General features: G+C 35.0%; 1 protein-coding gene across 1 annotated transcript in view; it reads left to right on the top strand.

Moving 5' to 3' along the window:
* The window catches only part of SEC23A (SEC23 homolog A, COPII coat complex component), a 53523-nt gene that overhangs the window by 11412 nt on the left and 20278 nt on the right, over positions 1-21833 (top strand). Inside the window, exons 3-13 of the mRNA XM_081132799.1 lie at positions 53-110; positions 314-400; positions 1818-2054; positions 4537-4616; positions 5785-5929; positions 7888-8046; positions 10223-10338; positions 15487-15610; positions 17342-17422; positions 18419-18508; positions 20070-20176. Of these exons, the coding sequence (XP_080988925.1) occupies positions 53-110; positions 314-400; positions 1818-2054; positions 4537-4616; positions 5785-5929; positions 7888-8046; positions 10223-10338; positions 15487-15610; positions 17342-17422; positions 18419-18508; positions 20070-20176 (1284 nt within the window). The remainder of the gene's footprint in view (positions 1-52; positions 111-313; positions 401-1817; positions 2055-4536; positions 4617-5784; positions 5930-7887; positions 8047-10222; positions 10339-15486; positions 15611-17341; positions 17423-18418; positions 18509-20069; positions 20177-21833) is intronic.

Genomic DNA, 21833 nt, shown 5'->3' with positions numbered 1-21833 from the left:
ATTAAGGATTAAGCATATAGGATGACTGCTATTTTATCTTTTCTTAAAACAGTCAAGTGGATTATCGAGCAAAACTCTGGGCTTGCAACTTTTGTTATCAAAGGAATCAGGTAAGAAAACCCCTATTGCAGATGTTAATGCTGTAATACTGGTCTAAATATGTATATTTAAAAAGAAAGATGAAATCATTTTCATGTGATGAGAATACTGATTTTTTCATTATTATATGATCAGGAAATACTTATTTTCAGTTTAAAATTTCATTACTCTTTCTGGCAAATGATTTGTTAAATATTTTTATTTCTATCTGTAGTTTCCACCTACTTATGCTGGTATATCGGAACTGAATCAGCCTGCTGAACTTTTACCTCAGTTTTCTAGCATCGAATATGTAGTTCTGGTAAGAACATAAGAGTAAATCTTTAATGAAGTTTTAAATATCCAGTAATTTATAACAAAATACTTATTAAATTGAGATGACTTAAAAGGCATCATTCTTGATTTTCACTTTGAATTGATGGAGCATTTCAAAGATAAGACCTCTCAAAGTCATTTTAAGCGAGGTAGTATCTCTGTTGTAGTTATTTGATGGGTGGCCAGGATATTGGGTAGGATGGTGTGATTTACTATACTGAGTAAATTATTAGACACTAAAGTATCACTTTTGCTTTGTAGTTGGAAGGTCAGTTTACACATACTTAGTAGATATGATGCTAGAACTGATGATATATCCCCAAGTCTAGTTAATGAAATTATTCTTGCATTGGTCCTTCATAGGAAAATCATTTTTCTTTCCTTTCTGAATAGCTTTACATAGTTGTTTCTATACTTACGAGTGAAAATGATAATACCCTTTATGAATGTTATATAGAAAGCAGAATATGGTTCACTTAAGCCAGTCAGTAATATGTCCAAACTGACTAGTTTCTAGTTTTCTCACAATCCAATTCAGGTTTAGGCAATTATTTTATAAATTCACTACATGTTTTTAAGCTTTATAGTTATTATTTTTTTATTTTAAAAGGAATAAGTACTTGTTATGAGAAATGAAACCTCATGCAGTTAAATGAAATTGAGAGTGAATATTTCCTCTATGTAACTGTAAATGATTTTTTTAAATTCTCACCGAAGGATATTTATTCCATTGCTTTATAGAGAGAGTGGAACAGAGAGGGTGAGAGAGAGAGAAACATTGATATAAGAGAGACACATTGATTGGTTGCCTTCCTGCATGTGCCCCAACCGGGGCCAGGGATCGAGCCTGCAACTGAGGTATGTGCCCTTGGCTGGAATCAAACCCAGGACCCTTCAGTCTGAGGGCTGGTGCTCTAACCACTGAGCAAAATGGGCTAGGGCTGTAAATGATTTTTTTTTAAACTTAATTTTTCACTTGATGATGTCTTGGATATCTCTCCATGCATATATAACCTGTTTCATTTCTGAAATGGCTTTATTAGGGTTCCATTTATTAGGGTTCCATTGAATGTACTATTTTTTATTTAATAATTTTTTTAATCCTCACCCGAGGATATGTTTTTATTGTTTTTTGTCTTTTTTTAGAGAGAGAGAGAAACATCAGTGAGAGAGAATCATTGATCGGCTGCTTCCTGCACGCCCCCTATTAGGGATCGAGCCCGAAACCTGGGCATGTCCCCTGGCCCGGAATCGAACTCAGGACCTCTTGCTTCATGGGTAGATGCTCAGCCACTGAGCCACATCGGCCAGGCTGAATTTACTATTGATTGTCCTTATATAGTGCTGAAACGTTAATAACTTTAAACCAACTTTTTTTTTCTTATGGCAATGTGTTTTATCAGCGTGGTCCTCAGATGCCTTTGATATTCCTCTATGTGGTTGATACTTGCATGGAAGATGAAGATTTACAAGCTCTGAAGGAATCTATGCAGATGTCATTAAGTCTTTTACCACCTACAGCCTTGGTTGGACTTATTACTTTTGGGAGAATGGTGCAGGTTCATGAACTTGGATGTGAGGGCATTTCAAAAAGTTATGTCTTCAGAGGAACAAAAGATCTGTCTGCCAAACAACTGCAGGTAAACAGTAACCTATCTGTGAGCATCACTGTATATATGTCTGAAAAAGCTTCTGGATGTAAGTTTCTAGAAAATATATTTATTATAATTGACTAATATAATTCTATTGTAACAAAGGCTTTACATTTAGTGTTGGCATCAGTTTTCTTTCATTTGCCTTAAATTTTTATCATACAGATTGAAGATCTTTAACTTTTAACGGTATCTTTAAATTTAGAGTGAAATTGAAAATGTTTTACTAGAGATTTGAAGGTCTTACAGAAATGTCATGCTGAAGACCGAGAGAAAGCAACTGCAGAATATTAGCTTTTGTTTTTTGACATCTCACCTAGGAACTAAGCACTTTTATTATATTTGGCAAAGGGAGACATTTTTAAGGTTTTTGAGTTTTTAATATAAGAACTATAGGTATATATATTTTTTATATACTAGGACATTTTTATCTTTGGGGCAAATTGAAGCTTTATCTTTCAAGGCCAGGGGAGTTATGTGCACATACTAGGATCATCTGGGGATATTTTTCAAAAGATTTTTTTTTTTTGCCCAGAGATTTTGATAGACCATGAGAGAGTGAGTGAATATGTGCTTGTATTGGGAGGTGGTTGGAAGGGTAGAATTGCTCATGTAAGTATTCAAAAACTTTCTAAGAGGTTCTGATACAATCCCCGGTTGAGAACAGTTACCCTAGAAGATGACAGATAAGCCTGGCATAACGAAGACATGTGAAATCAGACTTTGGATGAATCCAGGTAGCCCAAAATGAAAAAAAAAAAAAAGATTTTGAGAATGACTTATTTGGAGCTTGGCAGACTGGGGTAGTGGTGCTACAGTTCATTGAGATAGAAAATACTGGAGGAATTCAATTCGCAGGTTTGGGTGGGGAGGACAGTGCACAGAGAATAAGATAGCGAAGGAGTAGCGAATACAACTTGAGGACGTCAAGAAAATTAGAGTCGGCGTTCTTTCCTGAGGTTTGTTGTTGAAGGTAAGGAAGGTGATAATGTGGGCATTGAGAACTGAGTTAAAGGGGTTTCGTTTAGGAGGGACACTTGAATGTGTTTGTCCATAGACGGGAAGGAGACTAAAGAGGGTGAGTGAAAGCAAGGGTGTGATGAGGAGAGCGAGGTTTCAGAAGACGTGGTGGGGATTCCTTCAGGTGCATAGGAAGCAGAGTACCTTCCATGAGATCAGAGAAAGTGGGCAAGTTCTAACCTCTCTGTGCCTTAGTTTTTTCAACTGTAAAAGGAAGATAAGAATAGTATTTACCTTACGGGGTAGTCATGAGAATTAAATGGATTGTGCCTTTATCTGTTTGTTGTTATTTTTAAATTGTTAATTTATTTAGAGTGGCTTAATGTTCTGATTATAGAGTACATTTTACTTAAATTATTAATTCATATGTAACATAAAATATCTGCCTTTTTGCAACAGACAATGAATGCCTGCAGACTAAAGTTTTCTTTTTCTTCATTAAAATGTTTTTATCTTCTGTATCTGACCGTCTGGTTGAAGTCTGATCTTAGCCCTAGACAGGTAGCTTAGTTGGTTAGAGCGTCCCAATACCCAGGGTTGTGGGTTGGATCCCTAATCAGGGCACATACAAGAATCAACCAGTGAATGCATAAATAAATAGAACAACAAATCCATGTTTCTCTCTGTCCCCCTCCTTCTCTTTCTAAAATTAATCAATAAATAAAAATTTAAAAATATATTATTATTAAAAAAAAAAAGAGTCTGGTCTTTTCTCCCCAAATAGTCTTGGATTCAAATCTTAAACTCTTCTAAATTGTGTGATCTTGGATTGATCTCTGCCTTTTCCTCATCCTCTCTGGAAGGATAAACTACCTACTTTGCAAGGTCATTATTAGCACTAAATGAAATAATTTGCAAACACAGTATAGTATAAAGTATTATAGGGTTTTGTAGCAAAACCTGAGTGAGTATCTTGCTTTGTCACTTACTGGTTGTGGAACTTTAGTCAAGTTACTTAGCCTTTCTGAGTTTCAGTTTTCCTTTGTAAAGCAGGGACTAAGAAATCTACTTCATTATTCTTTTGTGAGGAAATAGTATATGTAAAGAGTTTAGCAGATAATAAGTCTTCAGTAGAAAAGTTGCTGTTCCTGCTAGTAGTAGAGGAAATACTGCAAGGTTAGTTTAATCATTTTTTCTTTGCAAATCTTTAGGCATTCTGATTTTCTGTTACATACTTTTTACTCTTACTTCATGAATAAGCATTTCTACATTCAAGAAAACTTTAGTAAAATAACATTATTTCCATATGTTTAGAGAGAAATTGTGCGCACTTCTAAAATTTAAAACCAAACTAGCAGTTTAGTTAGGTATTAAGTCAGAAAATTCTGAGGAAAGAGAAGTTTTATTTATTTTTGTGTTCCTAATAACCTAGAACCTTGCACATGGTAAATTGTTGATACATTTTTGTAGGAGTAATGAAATGTGTATGACAGAAATAATCTCTTTACAGGAAATGCTGGGGCTCTCTAAAGTACCCGTTACTCAAGCAACACGTGGTCCTCAGGTACAGCAGCCACCTCCTTCCAATAGGTAATAATTAAATATGGCAAAGAGAATTTGACAATTCATGCAGCTATTTTATTTTATCTTTATTGTTGAAAGTATTACCAGTTCCCCCCCCCCCCACTGACCCCCTCCTTCCCACTCCTGCCCCCACCCCAGGCCTTCACTACACTATTGTTTGTGTCCATGGGTTATGCATATATGCATATAAGTTCTTTGGTTAATCTCTTCCCACCCCCATGCAGCTATTTTAAGCATCCTATACCTTTAACTTGAACATAGACATTCAATGATACTGTATTGTTAAATATTTTTAGGAATGTAAATAGATTGCATTAGTAGACTTCTTAAAGAGTTGAGCCAGAATCATGTCATTTAAATGGTTGGTTTCTCATCATTATAATGTAAGGAATTATTTTAGTTTTGATATATTCCTGATTTTCTGTTTTTAAGTTTGGAAAAACTTAATTTTTGTGTTGAGGGTAGGCAAGAGAAATAAAGCTGCAAAAGCTTTTCATTTTGCCTTCTTAGCCTTAGGGGTAGCTTTTCCCCCTAAACTCTCAAATCAGAGGTAGTATTACTAAAATTGAATTGATGTATCTTCTCATAATTATTTCAATAACCTTAAAACTTACTAGGTTGGTAAATGAAAGATGCAGTCTTGAAGTAATACTTGGTTTGACTGTTTCATTTATAACAGTTGTACTCAAAGTGTGGTTCCTGGACCAGTAGTGTCAGCATCACTGGGAACTTCTTTGAAATGCAGATTCCTGGGGCCCACCTTATACCTCCTGAAACAACATTCTGGAACCAGCAATCTTTGTTAAAACAAGGCCTCCTACCGATTCTGATGTACACAGTAGTTTTGCGAACCATTGGTATACCCTGTATTCAAATTATTTTTCTCTGTTTTTAAGAAAATGGATGGCCCTGGATGGTGTGGCTCAGTCGGTTAGAGCATCATCCTGTACATTGAAAGGTTATGGGTTTGATTCCCAGTCAGGGCACATGCCTACGTTGTGGGTTCAGTACCCCTGGGGCACATATGAGAGGCAGCTGATTGATGTTTCTCTTTCACATCGATGTTTCTCTCTCTCTCTTCCTTCTTCTCTAAAATTAAAAATAAAAAGTTGATAGGTTGTTTCTTAAACTCTCACCCACAAATAAATGTGTTTTTTTAAATTTTGTTTTGCAGATTCTTGCAGCCAGTACAGAAAATAGACATGAATCTCACAGATCTTCTGGGGGAACTGCAGCGAGACCCTTGGCCTGTACCACAGGGAAAAAGACCTTTGCGTTCCTCTGGGGTGGCACTTTCCATAGCTGTAGGACTACTTGAGGTAGTGACAATAGCTTTGTTTCAGAAAGTAAATGTGTTTGTGTGTGTATGGGATGATATGTACAAGATAATGTTGAGTGAAAAAAACGAGGTCATAGGAGAGCGAGTATATGATTTTATTTATTCAAAGTTTGATCTGCAGTGTATCCTTTTGTGTATAAAGAGGCTTTTGGAAGGATGTTCACTCAGATGTTAACAGTGGTAGGATAAGGACAATTTTACTTTAAAGTAGAATTTGAAATTTTTACACTACACAAATCTTAGCATTATAATTAGGAGTTATTTTAAAATGTCTTTAAAAAATTTGAAATGCTATCAAATTTAGAGAAAAGTTGCAAAGAACTCCTCCCCACCACCTGAATTATTTGAAATTAATTTGCTGACATGATGTTCTCAACCCCTTGAATACTTTGGTTGTGTTTCCTGTAAACCAGGATATTCTCCTATATAAATAACTACACTACAACTATTAAAAATCAGAATATTAGCACTCATACATTACTACCATGTAATTCTCAGACCTCATTCAACTTTTGCTGATTATTCCAGTAATTTCTTTCACTAAAGGGATTTAGTTCAGAGGCATACATTTAGTGGTATGTTTAGTGTCCTTCATTCTGGAGCAGTTCCTAAGCTTTTCCTTGACTTTCATGAGTTTGACACTTTGGAAGATTCTGGCCAATTATTCTATAGAATGTCCCTCAACTTAGGTTTGTCTTGATGTATCCTCAAAATTGGATTCAGGCCTTGCATATATCACAGAAGTAATGCTTTGGTCTTGTTGCATCCTATCCCATCACTGATGATAATCACTTGGATCACTCATAAGGTTGTATCTCCTAGGTTTCTCCACTGTAAAATTATTCTTATTTCCCCTCTGTTTGTAATTTGTAAACATTAGATGGTATGGATCTTTGAAACCATGCAAATACCCCCTTACTCATCAAACTTTCAGTTTATTCCTTTATTAATGTCACTGTGGACTCATGGTTTCCTATTTTATATAGTGAGTTATAATCTGTTACTATCATTATTCTTTTAACTTTCTACTTGGACATAATTCTAAACATATGGAAAAGTTATGAGAAAGTTCAAAGATTAATTGAACTTTTACCCAGATTCCTCACATGCTCATATTTTATTACATTTGTTTTATCCTTCTCTGATATTTATATAAATCTCTCTATATGTCACACACACACAAATTTTAGAAAACCATTTGAAAGTCAGATGCCCCTTTCCTTCTAAGTACTTTGGTTTGTATTTCTTAATTATAGAAACAGTTTTTTGTATAACTGAAGTTCAGTTAATAGAATCAGGAAATTAACATTGATTTAACACAATTTTCTAATTTGTTAACTTTATTTGTATTTCACTACCCCAGTAATGCTCTTTATAGCAAAAGAAAATTCTGGATCATGTATTGTGTTCAGTTGCTATGTCTCTTTAGTGTCCATTAATCTGTAATAGTTCTTCAGTTTTTCTTGTTTTTCATGACATTGATATTTTTTAAGAGTGTAGACTAGTTATTCTGCAGAATAAGTCTAAATTTGGGTTTATATGATCTTTCTCATGAGTAGATTTAGGTTATACCCTTTTCCAGGAATATTACAGAACTGATTTGTGTTTTGCTTAGTACAGCACATCAGGAGGCTCACGATGTTGACTTGTTTTACTACTGCTGATGGTAGTTAGCTTTGATCACTTGGTTAAGGTGGTTTCTTCCAGGTTTTATTTTAGAATTAGGAAGGCACTATTATTTAGAAGAGGATTTTAAAAGAAACGTATTCAAACAAACATCTTGTTTTTAAATTTCATTGTAAACATTTGATTATTTTATTTCTTGAAAAATGTATGATATCCTGTTTTCTAGAAAGAGTATATCACAGTTTATTATTAGAAATGTACATTCATATGTTTTCCTTTAAACTCTTTTGACAAGTTACTTTTATTTGGTAGTGTACTTTTCCCAACACTGGTGCCCGAATCATGATGTTCATTGGCGGTCCAGCCACTCAGGGGCCAGGAATGGTGGTTGGAGATGAATTGAAGACACCTATAAGATCATGGCATGACATTGAAAAAGACAATGCCAAATATGTTAAAAAGGGAACTAAGGTAATTTTGGTTTTTAAGTCTTTTTGCCTTATTAGAAAAACTTATTTGATAAAAGAGAAAGAATACAGATATTTAATGATAAATCTGATATTGTGAAGTCTGATACTGTAACTGCTGTTCAGAATTGGAGAAATAGCCTCTCTCTAGATAACTTACAATTTTCTGGTTTTAAATGTTTAAAAACTTAGTAGTATGCACCAATAGTTATCTCTTTAAAGATTACTCCTGAGAGAAACCCTGTGTGCATGGTTTTTGTTTGTTTGTTTGTTTGTTAGAGAGAGAGAGAGAGAAACATCCATGTGAGAGTGAGACATTGAGATGTTGATTGGTTGCCTCCTGCATGTCCCCTACTGGGGATCAAACCCACAACCCTGGCATGCGCCCTGACCGAGAATCGAACCGGCAGTGTTTTGGTGCACAGGACGACACCAAACCAACTAAGCCACACTGGCTAGGACCCTGTGTGCCTATTAAAATATTCATGTTAAAGAATGTCTTTCCCTTCAGGAAAAATTTTTGCATTTTCTAATTTTTCATTTCCAATCTGCTGTACTTTGCATAGGTATATTTTTCATAGCTTGAATAGTCCAATTTTTTTTTGCAAGTTGTTTTCTGTTCATGTAACTTCAGTTTTATTTGTATTTGTGCCAGTATATTTTTCACTAATGTTGTTTTTTGACTCCCTTGCATTGGTTTTGCTTGTTTTTTTGTCCCCCTCCTTTAAAAAATTCTCTAGAGGTCATAATTTTTTTTTCTTTCTGAAAACAAGTTTCATTTAAATAAGTGTTTAAATATATTACATAACATTAAAACTGAATAGGGGGAAAAAACCCCCAAAATCAGTTTTAGAGTTCATAATTTTAATTTAGTTGTGCTATATTATCTCATATTTCTTTTCTGGTAGTCATTATTTATCATACATTTTTAAATGTAATTATTAAGAAATAATTTTTGTCATTAAAAATGGATACTTTTTTTTCTTGCCACCTAATTTTCCTCTTGCGCTTGTAATTTTTCTCAGAGCTTCAAAAAAAGTTTTGTTTGTTTATCTTACTGCTTTTTTATTGTCTATTTTGTTGTTTTTGTTTCTTGGGTATGGATTTAGCCAGGAAAAGGAGTTGTTTATGTACAAAGAGCCAGTTGTTCAGTGTGCCTTTCTTCAAGTTTAGTGTAATTTGGAGGTTAACAGTAGTCCTCACATTCTACAGTTTCAGTTACCCATGGTCAGCTGCAGTCCGAAAATATTAAGTGGTAAATCTCAGAAATAAACAGCTCATAAGTTTTAAGTTGCTCACTGTTCTGAGTAGTGTGATGAAATCTTGCACTCTCCCGCCCTGAAGGTGAATAATCCCTTTGCCCAGTGTGTCCACACTGTAGATGCTACCTGCCTATTAGTCACCTAGTAGCCATCTCTGTCATGGTATGCTAGTTCTTGTGTTCAAATCTGTCACTGTATCCTAGTACTTGTGTTCAACTTTTACTAAATAATGGCCTCAAAGCACAAGAGTAGTGATGGTGGCAATTTGGATATGCCAAAGAGAAGCAGGAAAGTGCTTCCTTTTAAGTGCAAAGGTATGTACGTATAGGAAAAAACAGTACATATAGGGTTCAGCACTATCCATGGTTTCTGGCATCCACTAGGGGTTTTGGAACACATCCTCCATGGATAAGGGGAGACCACTGTATTTAGAAAAAGTATTTTTTTAAAAAATATGCTTTTCTTGATTGTAGAGAGAGAGGAACAGAGGAGAGGGAGAAAGAGGGAGAGAGGGAGAAAGAAAGAGAGACATTGATGTGAGAGAGAAACATTGATCGGTTGCCTCTCTTACGCACCGCTATCAAGGATCGAATATGAAACCTGGGTATGTGCCCTGACCAGGAATTGAATCAGTGACCTTCTGGTGCCTGGGACAATGCTTAGTTAACTGAGTTAACTGAGCCTCACCAGCCAGGGTTGGAAATAATGGCTTTTAAAGAAGAATGTGAAAGTAGCAGACTTATAGAAGTTACTATATTATTTTATGAGACATTATAGAAAATTATAACAAATCACATTAAAATTACTATAGATTATTCTTTTAGTATTTCTTAGATTATTTCAATCTATTAATGGGAAAAATAATTATAGGATGATTAGTTTGTACATTACTTATTTGATTAAAAAAATCTTTTGTAGCATTTTGAAGCATTGGCTAATCGAGCTGCCACAACTGGTCATGTTATTGATATCTATGCATGCGCATTAGATCAGACAGGTCTCCTGGAGATGAAATGCTGTCCCAACCTTACTGGGTATGTATTTAAATTTTTATAATTTTTGCAGTTATAAACTAATAATGACAGTTTACAAATATAAACCAGTAATGACAGTTTAGGGAAAAAAGCCTGTCATCATCTCACTCCAGGGCAACAGCTGTTAACAGTTTTTGGTACTTCTTTTACTTTAAATTTTTTCTAAAATATAGTTATAAAGGCACATTTCTGTTTGAAAAGCTCATCTTGATATCTTGCAGTAATATTATTTTATATTTATAAAAAATATGTCTAATGATTTTAGAGAGAGGAAGGGAGAGGGAGAGAGAGAGATAGAAATATCAATGATGAGAGAGTCATTGATCAGTTGCCTCCTGCATGCCCCCTACTGAGGATCGAGCCCGAAACTTGGGCATGTTCCCTGACCGAGAATTGAACCACTAATCTACTTTCTGTCTCTATGTATTTGCCTGTTCCTGACTTTAGTGGGAAACCATGTCATCATTCACCATTAAATATGATGTTAGCTGTGGGTTTTTGTAAATGCCTGTATAAGGCTGAAGACTTTCCTATCTTTTCCTAGTTTGTTGAAATTTGTTTTCAGGAAAGGGTGTTGGATTCTGTTAAATGCTTTTTCTGCTTCTATGGAGATGGTCACATGATTTTTGTTTTTTATTTTCTGTATATGGTTTATTACAGTGGTTTTATATGTTAATTTTAAAAAGTTTTTTTTTTTTTAATACCTTTATTAATTTCAGAGAGAGGAAAGGAGAGAGGGAGAGAGAGAGATAGAAACATCAATGATGAGAGAGTCATTGATCGGCTGCCTCCTGCACGCCTCCAACTGAGAATCGAGCCTGCAAACCAAGCATGTGTCCTGACCCGAGATCAAACCACCATCGCCTGGATCCTAGGTCGATGCTCAATCGCTGATCCACGTCCAGCCAGGCAGTGGTTTTATTTTTTGCATGTTAAACCAACCTTGCATTATGGGATGAATCTTGTGAATAATTCTTTTTATATGTTGTCGGATTTGATTTGCTAGTATTTTGTTGAGGATTTTTGCATCTGTTTCATAGAGCAGGGGATCTTGCTCTGTAGTTTCTTTTCTTGTGATGTCTTTGTTGTTGGTATCAGGGTAACATTGGCCTCATATAATGAGTTAGGAAGTGTTTCTTTTCCATTGGCAGGCAGCCATTACGTGTTTTTGGGATAATTTAATTAGAAGTTAAAAAACTCAATTAGGTATGTCAACTTATTTCTCAGGTTTATTTATTTAATGCATTCATCTAATAAATATTAATGAAAATCTAATGTATGTCAAACTATTTAAGGTACTGCAGATATAGCAGTGAACCAGACATGAAAATCTGCCCTCATGGAGCTTATCTTCTATTGCAGGACTATTCAGAGTAATTTTTTATTGGACATATTTGCTGCATTGTTCCATTGAAATGTGGCAAATGTTACTGAGGAATTGAGTTTTTTATTTTAATTTACATTTTAGTTTCATTAGCCACATGTGGGATACACAGTTCTAGTGAGAGGAGTTGAGACAAATAAAGTAGATAGTATGTTAGATGGTGATAAATGTTAGGGAGAAAAATAAGTCAGGAAATGAGGACAGGGGCTTGCAGTTCTAAATTTGGTGAGAAGGAATGACCTCATTAAAGGTGACAGTTTAGCAAAGACTTAAGGAAGTTAGAAAGTGAACCATGTGCATGTATGAAGGAAGTGTGTTCCAACCAAAGGGAATAGCAAGTGCAAAGTTGAGAACATACCTGGGGTGTTTGAGAGATTATAAGGACGCCAAAGTGTAAGTGAGGGGGGACAGATTGTGAGGGTCTTTGTTAGGGCTTTGGATTTTACTTTGAGTGAGATGGGAAATCATTGGAGAGTTTTCAGCAGAGTGATGTGATCTGACTTAATGTCTTAAAAAGGTCATCTGACTTCAGTTGTCTTCAGTAAGAGTACAGCAGCTACTCTAATAACACCTTTTTGTTTGGCGTCTTTTCATTATAACGTTAGTGAGGGGAAAAAATTTGATTCCTGGCTGTGTGGAGTTTGCATGTTCTCGCCATGTCTGCATGGATTTTCTCCAGGGACTCCAGTGTCGTCCCATGCCCCAAAGATGTGCAGTGAGGTGAACTGGCATGTCTAAAATATCCCAATCTGAGTGAGTGAGTGAGTGAGTGAGTGAGTGAGTGAGTGAGTGAGTGAGAGAAAATGTGTGTGTGTGTGTGTGTGTGTGTGAGAGAGAGAGAGAGAGAGAGAGAGAGAGAGAGAGAGAGAGAGAGAGAGAGAGTGAGAGTGAGTGTATGCTGCAATGGGAGGGCATCCTGTCCAGGGTGGTGCCTGCCTTGTGCCTTGAGCTGCTGGGATGTGCTCTGGCCACTCTCAACCCTGAACTGGAATAAGCAGGTTGGAAAAGAATTATCTTCCTTGTTTTTATTAATCTTTCTTAAATGTATGTATAGCTTACATTTATTTTAATGTTTAATGTTACAAGTGTTTTGGGTCTTTATTTAGAAGTTTGGTGATTTTTTTGTGCCAGAAATATGCCATGGGAACTTATCTTGTGTTTATATCAGTTAGCCTGTGGTAAAATGGTTTCGTTAAATATTATTTCTCTTAAAATTGCAGTTTCCAAGAACCTGTTGACATTAAATAAGGACTTACTGTGTAGGGATACAGGAATACCAAGTGGTAGCATGACAGATGGTGAGAAGTGGTTGGATTTTGGATATATTTAGAAGGTAGAGGATTTGCTGATAGATCGGATCTGGGGTTTGAGAAAACCAAAGGAGTTTACTGGAAGGATTGAGTTGCCCTTTATTGAAATAGATAATGTGGGAGGAAGAATATTTGGGGAAAAGATTGGTAGTTCATTTTTGAACATGTTTGATTTAAGTTGCCAGTAGACATCCATGAGAAGATGTTGAGTAGGCAGTTGGATATAACATACAACCTAGAACGCAGGAGATAGGTTTGGGCTGGACATATAAATATGGGAGTTGTCAGAATATTGGTGGTTTTTAAAGCTATAAAAATGGTTGAGATTGTCAGACTGTGAGATATAATACTGTGAGATATAATACTGGTAACACCTTCCTAAGGGCAGTGAAAGTTTACTTAGAGTGAATTAGAAAAAGAATAGGCAGAGGGGATTGGAAGCAGCTGTTACAGACCAGAACTTCCCAAATTTTCACATGCACAAATCAGCTGGGTATCTTGTTAACATACAAATTCTGGGTTTAGTATGCATAAACTTGAAATTCTACTTTTCAAACAAGATCTTTGGTGATGCTAATGTTGCTGGGCCATGGGCTACAATGAGTAGTAAGGGTATAGAGAGGTTTGCTTAAAAAGAAGCAGATAAGTGGGGCTGTGTAAATTGTCATTAATCTAAGATGCATTATCAGGTTTAGTGATAACACAGATTATCATAGATGACATGTTTGTAAAAGTAGAAAATTTGAAAGAATCTACATATAAGCTATATATACAAACAGTTAAAATTAATATGTTAAACTGTCGAGACTTCTGGGTCAAGGTCAGCGTACAAAATTCAACTATATTTTTATATACCAGTAACAAACAAAATAAAATTTAAAAAGAGACAATCTATAATGGTATCAGAGATAACACAAATCAAGTCTTTAACATTATCAAAAGTAAAATTACTATTAATTAATTATAGCACATCAGTTTTATTCTTTTGCCTATTTTAATTTTTGATTATATTTTATTGTTTAAAATTACTTAAAGTGTTTTTAAAATATGAGCAAACGTGAATATTTGTATGCGTATGTGTATACGTTTGTATCTCCTTCTTATAGAAATAGAAAATTCTACACACCTTTCCCCACTTTGCATTTTTCACGTATATCTTGGAAATTGTTCTATGGCAGTGTATGACTCCATTGTGTGGATGTGCCATATTTTATTCAACTAGTCTCTTAATAAATGGAAATTTGGATTGTTTCCAATCTTCTACTGTTATAAAAAGTGCTTCAGTGAATAGCCTTATACATATATTTTGCTTTTTTTTTTTGCCAGAATATTTGTGGCATAGATTTCTAATAGTGGGGTGGCTGGATTAAAGAGAAAATACACATGTAATTTTAAAAAAATTTATCTTTATTGTTGAAAGTATTACAGATGTCCCCTTTTCCCCCATTAACCCCCTCCAGCCTGAATACACATATAATTTTGTTAGATATTGTCAAGTTCGTCTGCATTTGGGTTGTACCATTTTTTATTTCATTAGCAATGTATGAGAGTGCCTGTTTTTCCACAGCATTTCCAACAGAATATATTGTAAAACTGATTTTTGCTGATTAGAGAGAAAATAGTATCTTAGAATAGCTTTTGACAGTTAATGTTTCTTTAAAACTTAAAAAAATTAAAATAGGTAAAAAGGATTAAACAGCACATTAGTACATAAAATGAAAGTGGTCCCTTTACTCTCATTCACTGGGTATAACACAAACTTTGATATGACATACAGGGACAATATTTGCATATATACCCATGTGCCTATTTGTTATTAAGAATGAGAATGGAAGCTGTAAATTGTTGGGTATCTCCCCCCCCCCCCCGCAATCCTCACCTGAGGATATTTTTTCAATTGCTTTTTTGGGGGCGGGGTTGGAGAAAAACACCAATATGAGAGAGATACATCAGTTGGTTGCCTTTTGCACTGTCCTCGAGGACTGGAAATTGAGCCTGCAACCAAGGTACGTGCCCTTGGTCAGAATCGAACCCGGGACCCTTCAGTCCACAGGCTGACGCTCTAACCACTGAGCCAAACCAGCTAGGGCAGTTGTCAGGTATCTCCACCAGTATAGAGAACAGAGTGGGTTGGGTGGAAGGGACACATTTGTTACTGTGTACCCTTTTGCATCTTTTGAAGTTTATTATTTGTGGCTGTGTTTAAAAAAGAATTTTCTGAAATTACTGAGGACAAATGCAAGTGTTAGGGGTACTCAGCCTTGGGATTTAGATTATTTGTGCAGTGGGTACATTCTCAAATATTTGAGTTTTAAAAATTCATGGTAATGTAGCACATTTTAGGAAATATCTCTTTAAAATTTGTTAGTACTGAGAGGTAATTTACTGTTTTGGTTTTAACACATGAACTCACTACTTGTGTCACCTACATTGTTTTCTGTTCTTTGCATGCAGAGGATACATGGTAATGGGCGACTCTTTCAACACTTCTTTATTCAAGCAAACTTTTCAAAGAGTCTTCACCAAAGATATACATGGACAGTTTAAAATGGGTTTTGGTGGTACATTAGAAATAAAGGTAAGAACCAAAACTTGACACCTGTGGTATGTTATCAAGAGGAATTTATAGGCTTCATCATAATTTTACCATTAATCAAATACAACGTATGCTTTAAAAATAGTGGTTATATTATGCTGAAACCCAGGGTTAGAGATTTTATTCATTAGAAAAATGTGTCATTATTAAATGTACAATGAAATTTTACTTGAGCATTTCTACATAATTGTTAGAAAAGAAGATATTATATAGGTAAAATTTGCTCTAACTTTATTTTTTCTTTATATAGGGTTCAACTTCTTTAGTGTGTTTGATCTTTTTTAGTGCTGAATTTGCTTATGCTAGTGCTAGATTTCTTAGTTGTTTTTTCTAAGTATGTTTTTATTGATTTTAGAGAGAGAGGAAGGGAGAGAGAAGGATAGAAACATTAGTGATGAGAGAGTGTCATTGCTCGGCTGCCTCCAGCATGCACCCTACTGGGGATTGTGCCCGAAACCCGGGTATGTGCCCTGACTGGGAATCAAACCATGACCTCCTGGTTCTTAGGACACTCAACTACTGAGCCATGCTGGCCAGGCAGTGCTAGATTTTTGAAATTGCAGTAATTGGTGTCTAACTTAAGAGGAACCTGTTCTATTCTACTTGAATAACCAGTAATTGTTTCATAGTTGATAGGTTGTTGATACTATTTTCTATCATTCATTTCAAATTTGAATTTCAAAAACCCAAAGGCTTTGTGTTAGTTACCAGTGCATTGTAAGCACAATGATACTGAGTTTTCATTTAAATATTTCTTGTTAATATTACTATTTTATTGAATGCTTGCTAAATGTCCAGCATTAAGCTAAGAAATGTAGAGAGCATAAGAGATATCGAAAGCGTAGGTCTTCTTATAAAGAAACTTAGTTTTGATAGAAAGATAGGTCTAACATGGGATAGATTGAAATAATAGTAGATTATGAAAGTGCTAGAAAGGTTTAGGGGCAAAAGGTGAATGCATCTGGGACACAATTTATCCTAAAAAATAAATGATTTTATCATGAGTTACACTGGTTTTTGAAAGATCGCAGAATTTAAGTTGGTTGAGGCGAATGCATTTTAGTCAGGACCCCAGGGTGAGGAGAGGCACAGAGTTGAGAATAAGCACAAGTATGTTTGAGAGTGGATGGTTTGTACTGGAATGTAAGGGAAGTAGTTTAGTTCCTTGTGTTGTAGTTTGCTGATGCATGTGTAGGCTGAAGCAGCCGTTGTGGGTTAATGAAGAACAGTGCTTTGGGTGGAATTTGTCTGACGGTCGCAGTCAGGATTTGTCAGGAAGAAGAATCTCAAATAAGAAAATTGAGTTAGGCTTTTAAATTTTTTTTTAGAAAGAGGGTAAATGATAGCTTAAATTTTGTCAGTGGAGATTGGAAAAAAAACAGTCTTGGTTGACAGATTTTCTATGGGAGGAAAAATAGAAGTCTGTGTCTAAGGTTTTGGGTTAGGACGTATTCTGGGTATGGTATGATATTGAATTGAGGGTAGTTGCCAGATGGAGACTTCCTCTGGGCAGCTGGAAATAGAGGATTAAAGTTAGTCAAGGCTAGATTTTAAATTTGGGAGTTAACAGAGAAGTGCTCACTAATTGATTATTTTAACATTAGTATATTTTCATTGCGTTTTAAATGTGGAAAAATATCTTTATGTTCTTATAGTTCAGTGTTTGAGCTTATCTTTGAGCACACCAAAGTGTACCATGTTCTTATTTTGCAGACCTCAAGGGAAATAAAGATTTCAGGAGCTATTGGACCCTGTGTGTCTCTCAATTCTAAAGGACCCTGTGTGTCTGAAAATGTAAGTCACCTTTACTCTAAAAAGAAAGTACAGTTTAAGTCTCAGGACAGAACCAACAGAGACCTGGGTGGCAGCTTATAGCATTCCTTTTAAAATTATTGTGTGGATTCAGTTTTTCAGTAGAATGTCGTTCAGCCTCTGTCAGTATACCTCTGTTTGTGGTTGCTGTTTCCCAGTACCTCTTTTCCCACCCACTTCTAAATTAAAACTTTTGTACTGTCACCAGTCTTCTATTTTTTATCCCCACTGTGCCTGAAAACAACAACTATGATTTGGAAATTTGGAAGCTTCTGAAAATGAAAATTCTGAATTTTTTTTGTTAGAATTTACAACAAAGTAACCAAAATAGACAGACTTGAGTTTCAATTCCTTTCTTCTTATTCCATCTGGAGAATGTATAATGCACTTAGAAATGGTAGAATTATGGGCTGTTGCTGTAGAGAGGATGACGGGATAGATAACACAAAGTGGGTAATTGTCTTTAAAATGACTGAGTTGAAAATTAATTTTAAGCAGTTTGCATGGTAAAGATTTATATCCTAGCCTTTTTCTTGGGAATAAGACTGCTTAAATTATGCAGTTCTGATCCAGAGAACCTGTATTCATATGTGCCTATATTATGTGTTAAATCATATCTCTTTACACATATCAAGTAGTTGGAATAGAAGGATAATGTTAGTTGTAATTACTTCATTAATTGGTATATACTTTTAAAGTCTACAATATGAAGAACTTGTATCAATACTTTTGCAATTTACTTAGCAAAAATTTGAATTATTTTATAATTTTGTAGTGTAAAAATGGCTTAATTTTATTTGATGTTATATTTCATATGATTTAAAAATTTTAAGGTTTTAATATTCAATGAATCTGTTAGAAACCTGAAATAAATTTTTTCTTACTGGAGGTTTTATTACCCCCTTTTCACCTTGGTATATATTATAGTAATAAATTATGTTGTCTAGTTTTCAAATGTATTATGTTTTATTTCTACAGGAGATAGGAACAGGTGGCACTTGTCAATGGAAGATATGTGGTCTTAGTCCCACTACAACCTTAGCCATATATTTTGAGGTTGTCAATCAGGTATGACTTTTTATATTTGAATATTGAAACATATTGAAACAAATACTTAATTTAGGCTGTAAATATTTCATACTTTTTCTTACAATAGTAAATATGACCCAAAGCTTGCTCTGTTTTGGAGTTTTTGTTTTTTATTTTCTATTTTTCAAAGCTAAACTGCTTGGTGAGAGCGCATACTGTAATAGAAATGTCAAGGAAACCTGCAAATGCCCAGCCTTGGGCAACCCAACTTAGTCTCAGTTGTTGTTTTTTTAAAATACAAAATTGAAGCATAAGTAAAATCTTAAATTTTGTTCTAGCTATGTAGTTTTGTAATTTGGTATATCGCTTCTAATTGCAACAAGGTATGTGTATGTAATATGAGTCCTACAAGAAAGTTTATTTCCCCCTTAATAATTTTTTAAAATATGAAACGCTTCACAAATTTGCATGTCACTCTTACACAGGGTCCATGCTAATCTTCTGTGTATTGTTCCAGTTTTAGTATGTGTGCTGCTGAAGTGAGCACAAGAAAGTTTAATATGTCAAAATCTATAGAAAAAAAATTGCAAGGTAAAGATTGCAATATTTGGAAAGATTTTTTTTTTGCTGTAGGAGGAAGATACCATTTTTAAAAAAAATATATCTTTATTGATTTCAGAGAGAGAAAAAAAGAGAGAGAGAGAGATGGAAACATCAATGATGAGAGAGTCATCGATCGGCTGCCTCCTGCACTTCCCCGACCGGGGATCGAGCCCGCAACCCGGGCATGTGCCCTGACTGGGAATCGAACCCTGATCGCCTGGATCCTAGGTCGACACTCAACTGCTGAGCCACGCCCGGCGGGGCAAGATACCATATTAATAAATGATTTAATGTATAAATTACTGACTTGCATACCAGTACTTATTAGGCATAAAGTGAACCACAGACTGTTATTAGTCAGCCTTCCTAAGACAGGTGCAAGAATTTTTCTACAGTTAAAATTTGTGGAAAAGGTAATGGCTGTTATTAACCAAAACAAACAAAACCAAAGCAAGAATATTTATTGTCAAAGGGATGAAGAAAGTTTTTCTATTGACTACTTGCTATTTCTTTCTGAAGATTGTTTATAATCATTACTCTCTTCTTATTAATAGTTTTCTATTGGTTATCTGTTTATCATGTGATTATCTTCCTAAAAGTTCTGTTTTTATTTTATATACATTGGGGAGTATGAATTAGCTCAGTTTCTCTTTCCAGTTACTCCTGGGCAAAATTGCCTCATACCTTTCCTTATCTGTTAATTTCTTTACACTTATCCCTCCTTTTTGTTTTTTATGTCCTTCTGAATGATGTACTACCTGAAATTGATGTCCTGGTTAGACTGCGATATCACTCCTCTTATCCTTCACCCTTTTCCCCTTTCCCAAGTCCATTTTTCTTTTTTTGGCATATCACAACCGTTTCGTATGTACTGTAAAAATCATCCTTCTAATCGATATTAGAATTAATTTTATTAGTGCTACGCTATGCAGTCAGTGACTACATGACAACAACATAGTAGATTTTGCTTAGTTTTTACTCTTTTGCTTTTACACAGCATAATGCTCCAATTCCTCAAGGAGGGCGTGGCGCAGTTCAGTTTGTGACTCAGTATCAGCATTCAAGCGGGCAGAGACGCATCCGAGTGACCACCATTGCGAGGAAGTAAGTTGTATTTGTTAGAGATTTAATTTACATATCAAAACTATTCTGGATTGTGCTCCCAAATTGAGTTCCTATTTTGAGTGCCATCCATGACTAGAAAATGAACATTTATAATGAATAGCATTTTATTTATTTCTAGTCCAGCTTATTTGCTAAAATATTCTGTTTTTTTAAAAAATATCTTTATTGATTTCAGAGAGAGGAAGGGAGAGGGAGAGAGAGATAGAAACATCAATGATGAGAGAGTCATCATTGATCAGCTGCCTCCTGCAAACCCCCGAGTGGGGATCAAGCCCACAACCTGGGCATGTACCCTGACCAGGAATCGGACCACAATCTCCTGGATCCTAGGTCCATGCTCAACCACTGAGCCACGCCTGGCCGGGAGCTAAAATATTCATTGTTAAGAACTGTAAAGCAATTTAAAAATCTAGTCCTAAGACGCATTCTACAAAATATTCTATTTGCCTTATTCCCCTGAGAGGAAGAGAAAAGCTAATATTATCCTATTATAGGCAATAATAATATATATGATGCATTATATACTATACATGTATAATATCAACACAGTAATTAATAGCATTACTTTTCAATTGATAATAAAGTTCTTAGCTACTTTTATCATTATATATTTTTTCAAGTGTTAGTCATTTAATTCACTTGTGAAACCTTTATTTAGTATCTGCTTTATAGATTGGGTATTTGTGGGAGAGGCTGTGGAATGTAACAACTTGAACATACTTGATCTGCTATATGATAATGTGGGATAGATCAGTCTTCAAAATATCTGTGGTGAAGGGCCAGGTGTTCTTTTTGTATGTTTTCCCGCCCCCTCAATCCTTTGGAGACTAATTCTTTTATTAAACACAATGAAATGAATTACTAGGTAAATGAAATTATAAAAAACAATTCAAACAAGTCTATTATTTATTAGATTCATCAGACATAAAATTATTTTGTTAAATTGCTCAAAAGTTTATAAACATTTACTCTTAGTTTCTATTCTTAGCTCATGATGAACTGGCACTGGGTTCGATACCACACTTTGACTAGCACTGGTTGAGATCACAAAAGGCAAAGTCTTTTAATAGTTAATATTATAGGATAGTGTAACATAGTTATGTCCTACATTTGTTGAGATAGTTACAATTTCCAAAAGACAGTAATTAGGCACAGTCTGAGATAATTTACAGTTCTGTTTTTTTGAAAATGTTAGAATAATTTTTTGTTTATTTGAAAAAAATTAAAGCCCTGGCCAGGTAGCTCAGGTGGTTAGAGTGTCATCCCAGTACACCAAGGTTGCGGGTTTGATGAACAGCAGATCCGCATTCCTCTCTCTTTTTCCCCTTCCTCTCTCTCTAAAATCAATAAATTAAAAAAAGAAAAATATTAAAAAATAGAGGAGGAAGAATTTTGAACATTTTACTACCTGAATTTCCTTGGGATCACTTCTTACATCTTTGAGTCATGTAAAAATGGTCCAGCTATTCAAGAAGTCTGTAAGTATTGCCAGTCTTGCTTAAAGTGAAGTACTTTAGAACAGCTGAAATATTACAAAATGCTGTCAGTGAAATATTAAACAAACAAACAAACAAAAACTGTTGCTGGGTCTACCCAGGATCATTTTGACTGGGTTGGATTTATAGAACATGTTAAT

The sequence above is a fragment of the Miniopterus schreibersii genome, assembly GCF_964146895.1.
Source record: "Miniopterus schreibersii genome assembly, chromosome: 1".
Classification (NCBI taxonomy): domain Eukaryota; kingdom Metazoa; phylum Chordata; class Mammalia; order Chiroptera; family Miniopteridae; genus Miniopterus; species Miniopterus schreibersii.
Note: the sequence above shows the minus strand (reverse complement) of the source record. Positions and strands in the feature narration are given on the sequence as shown.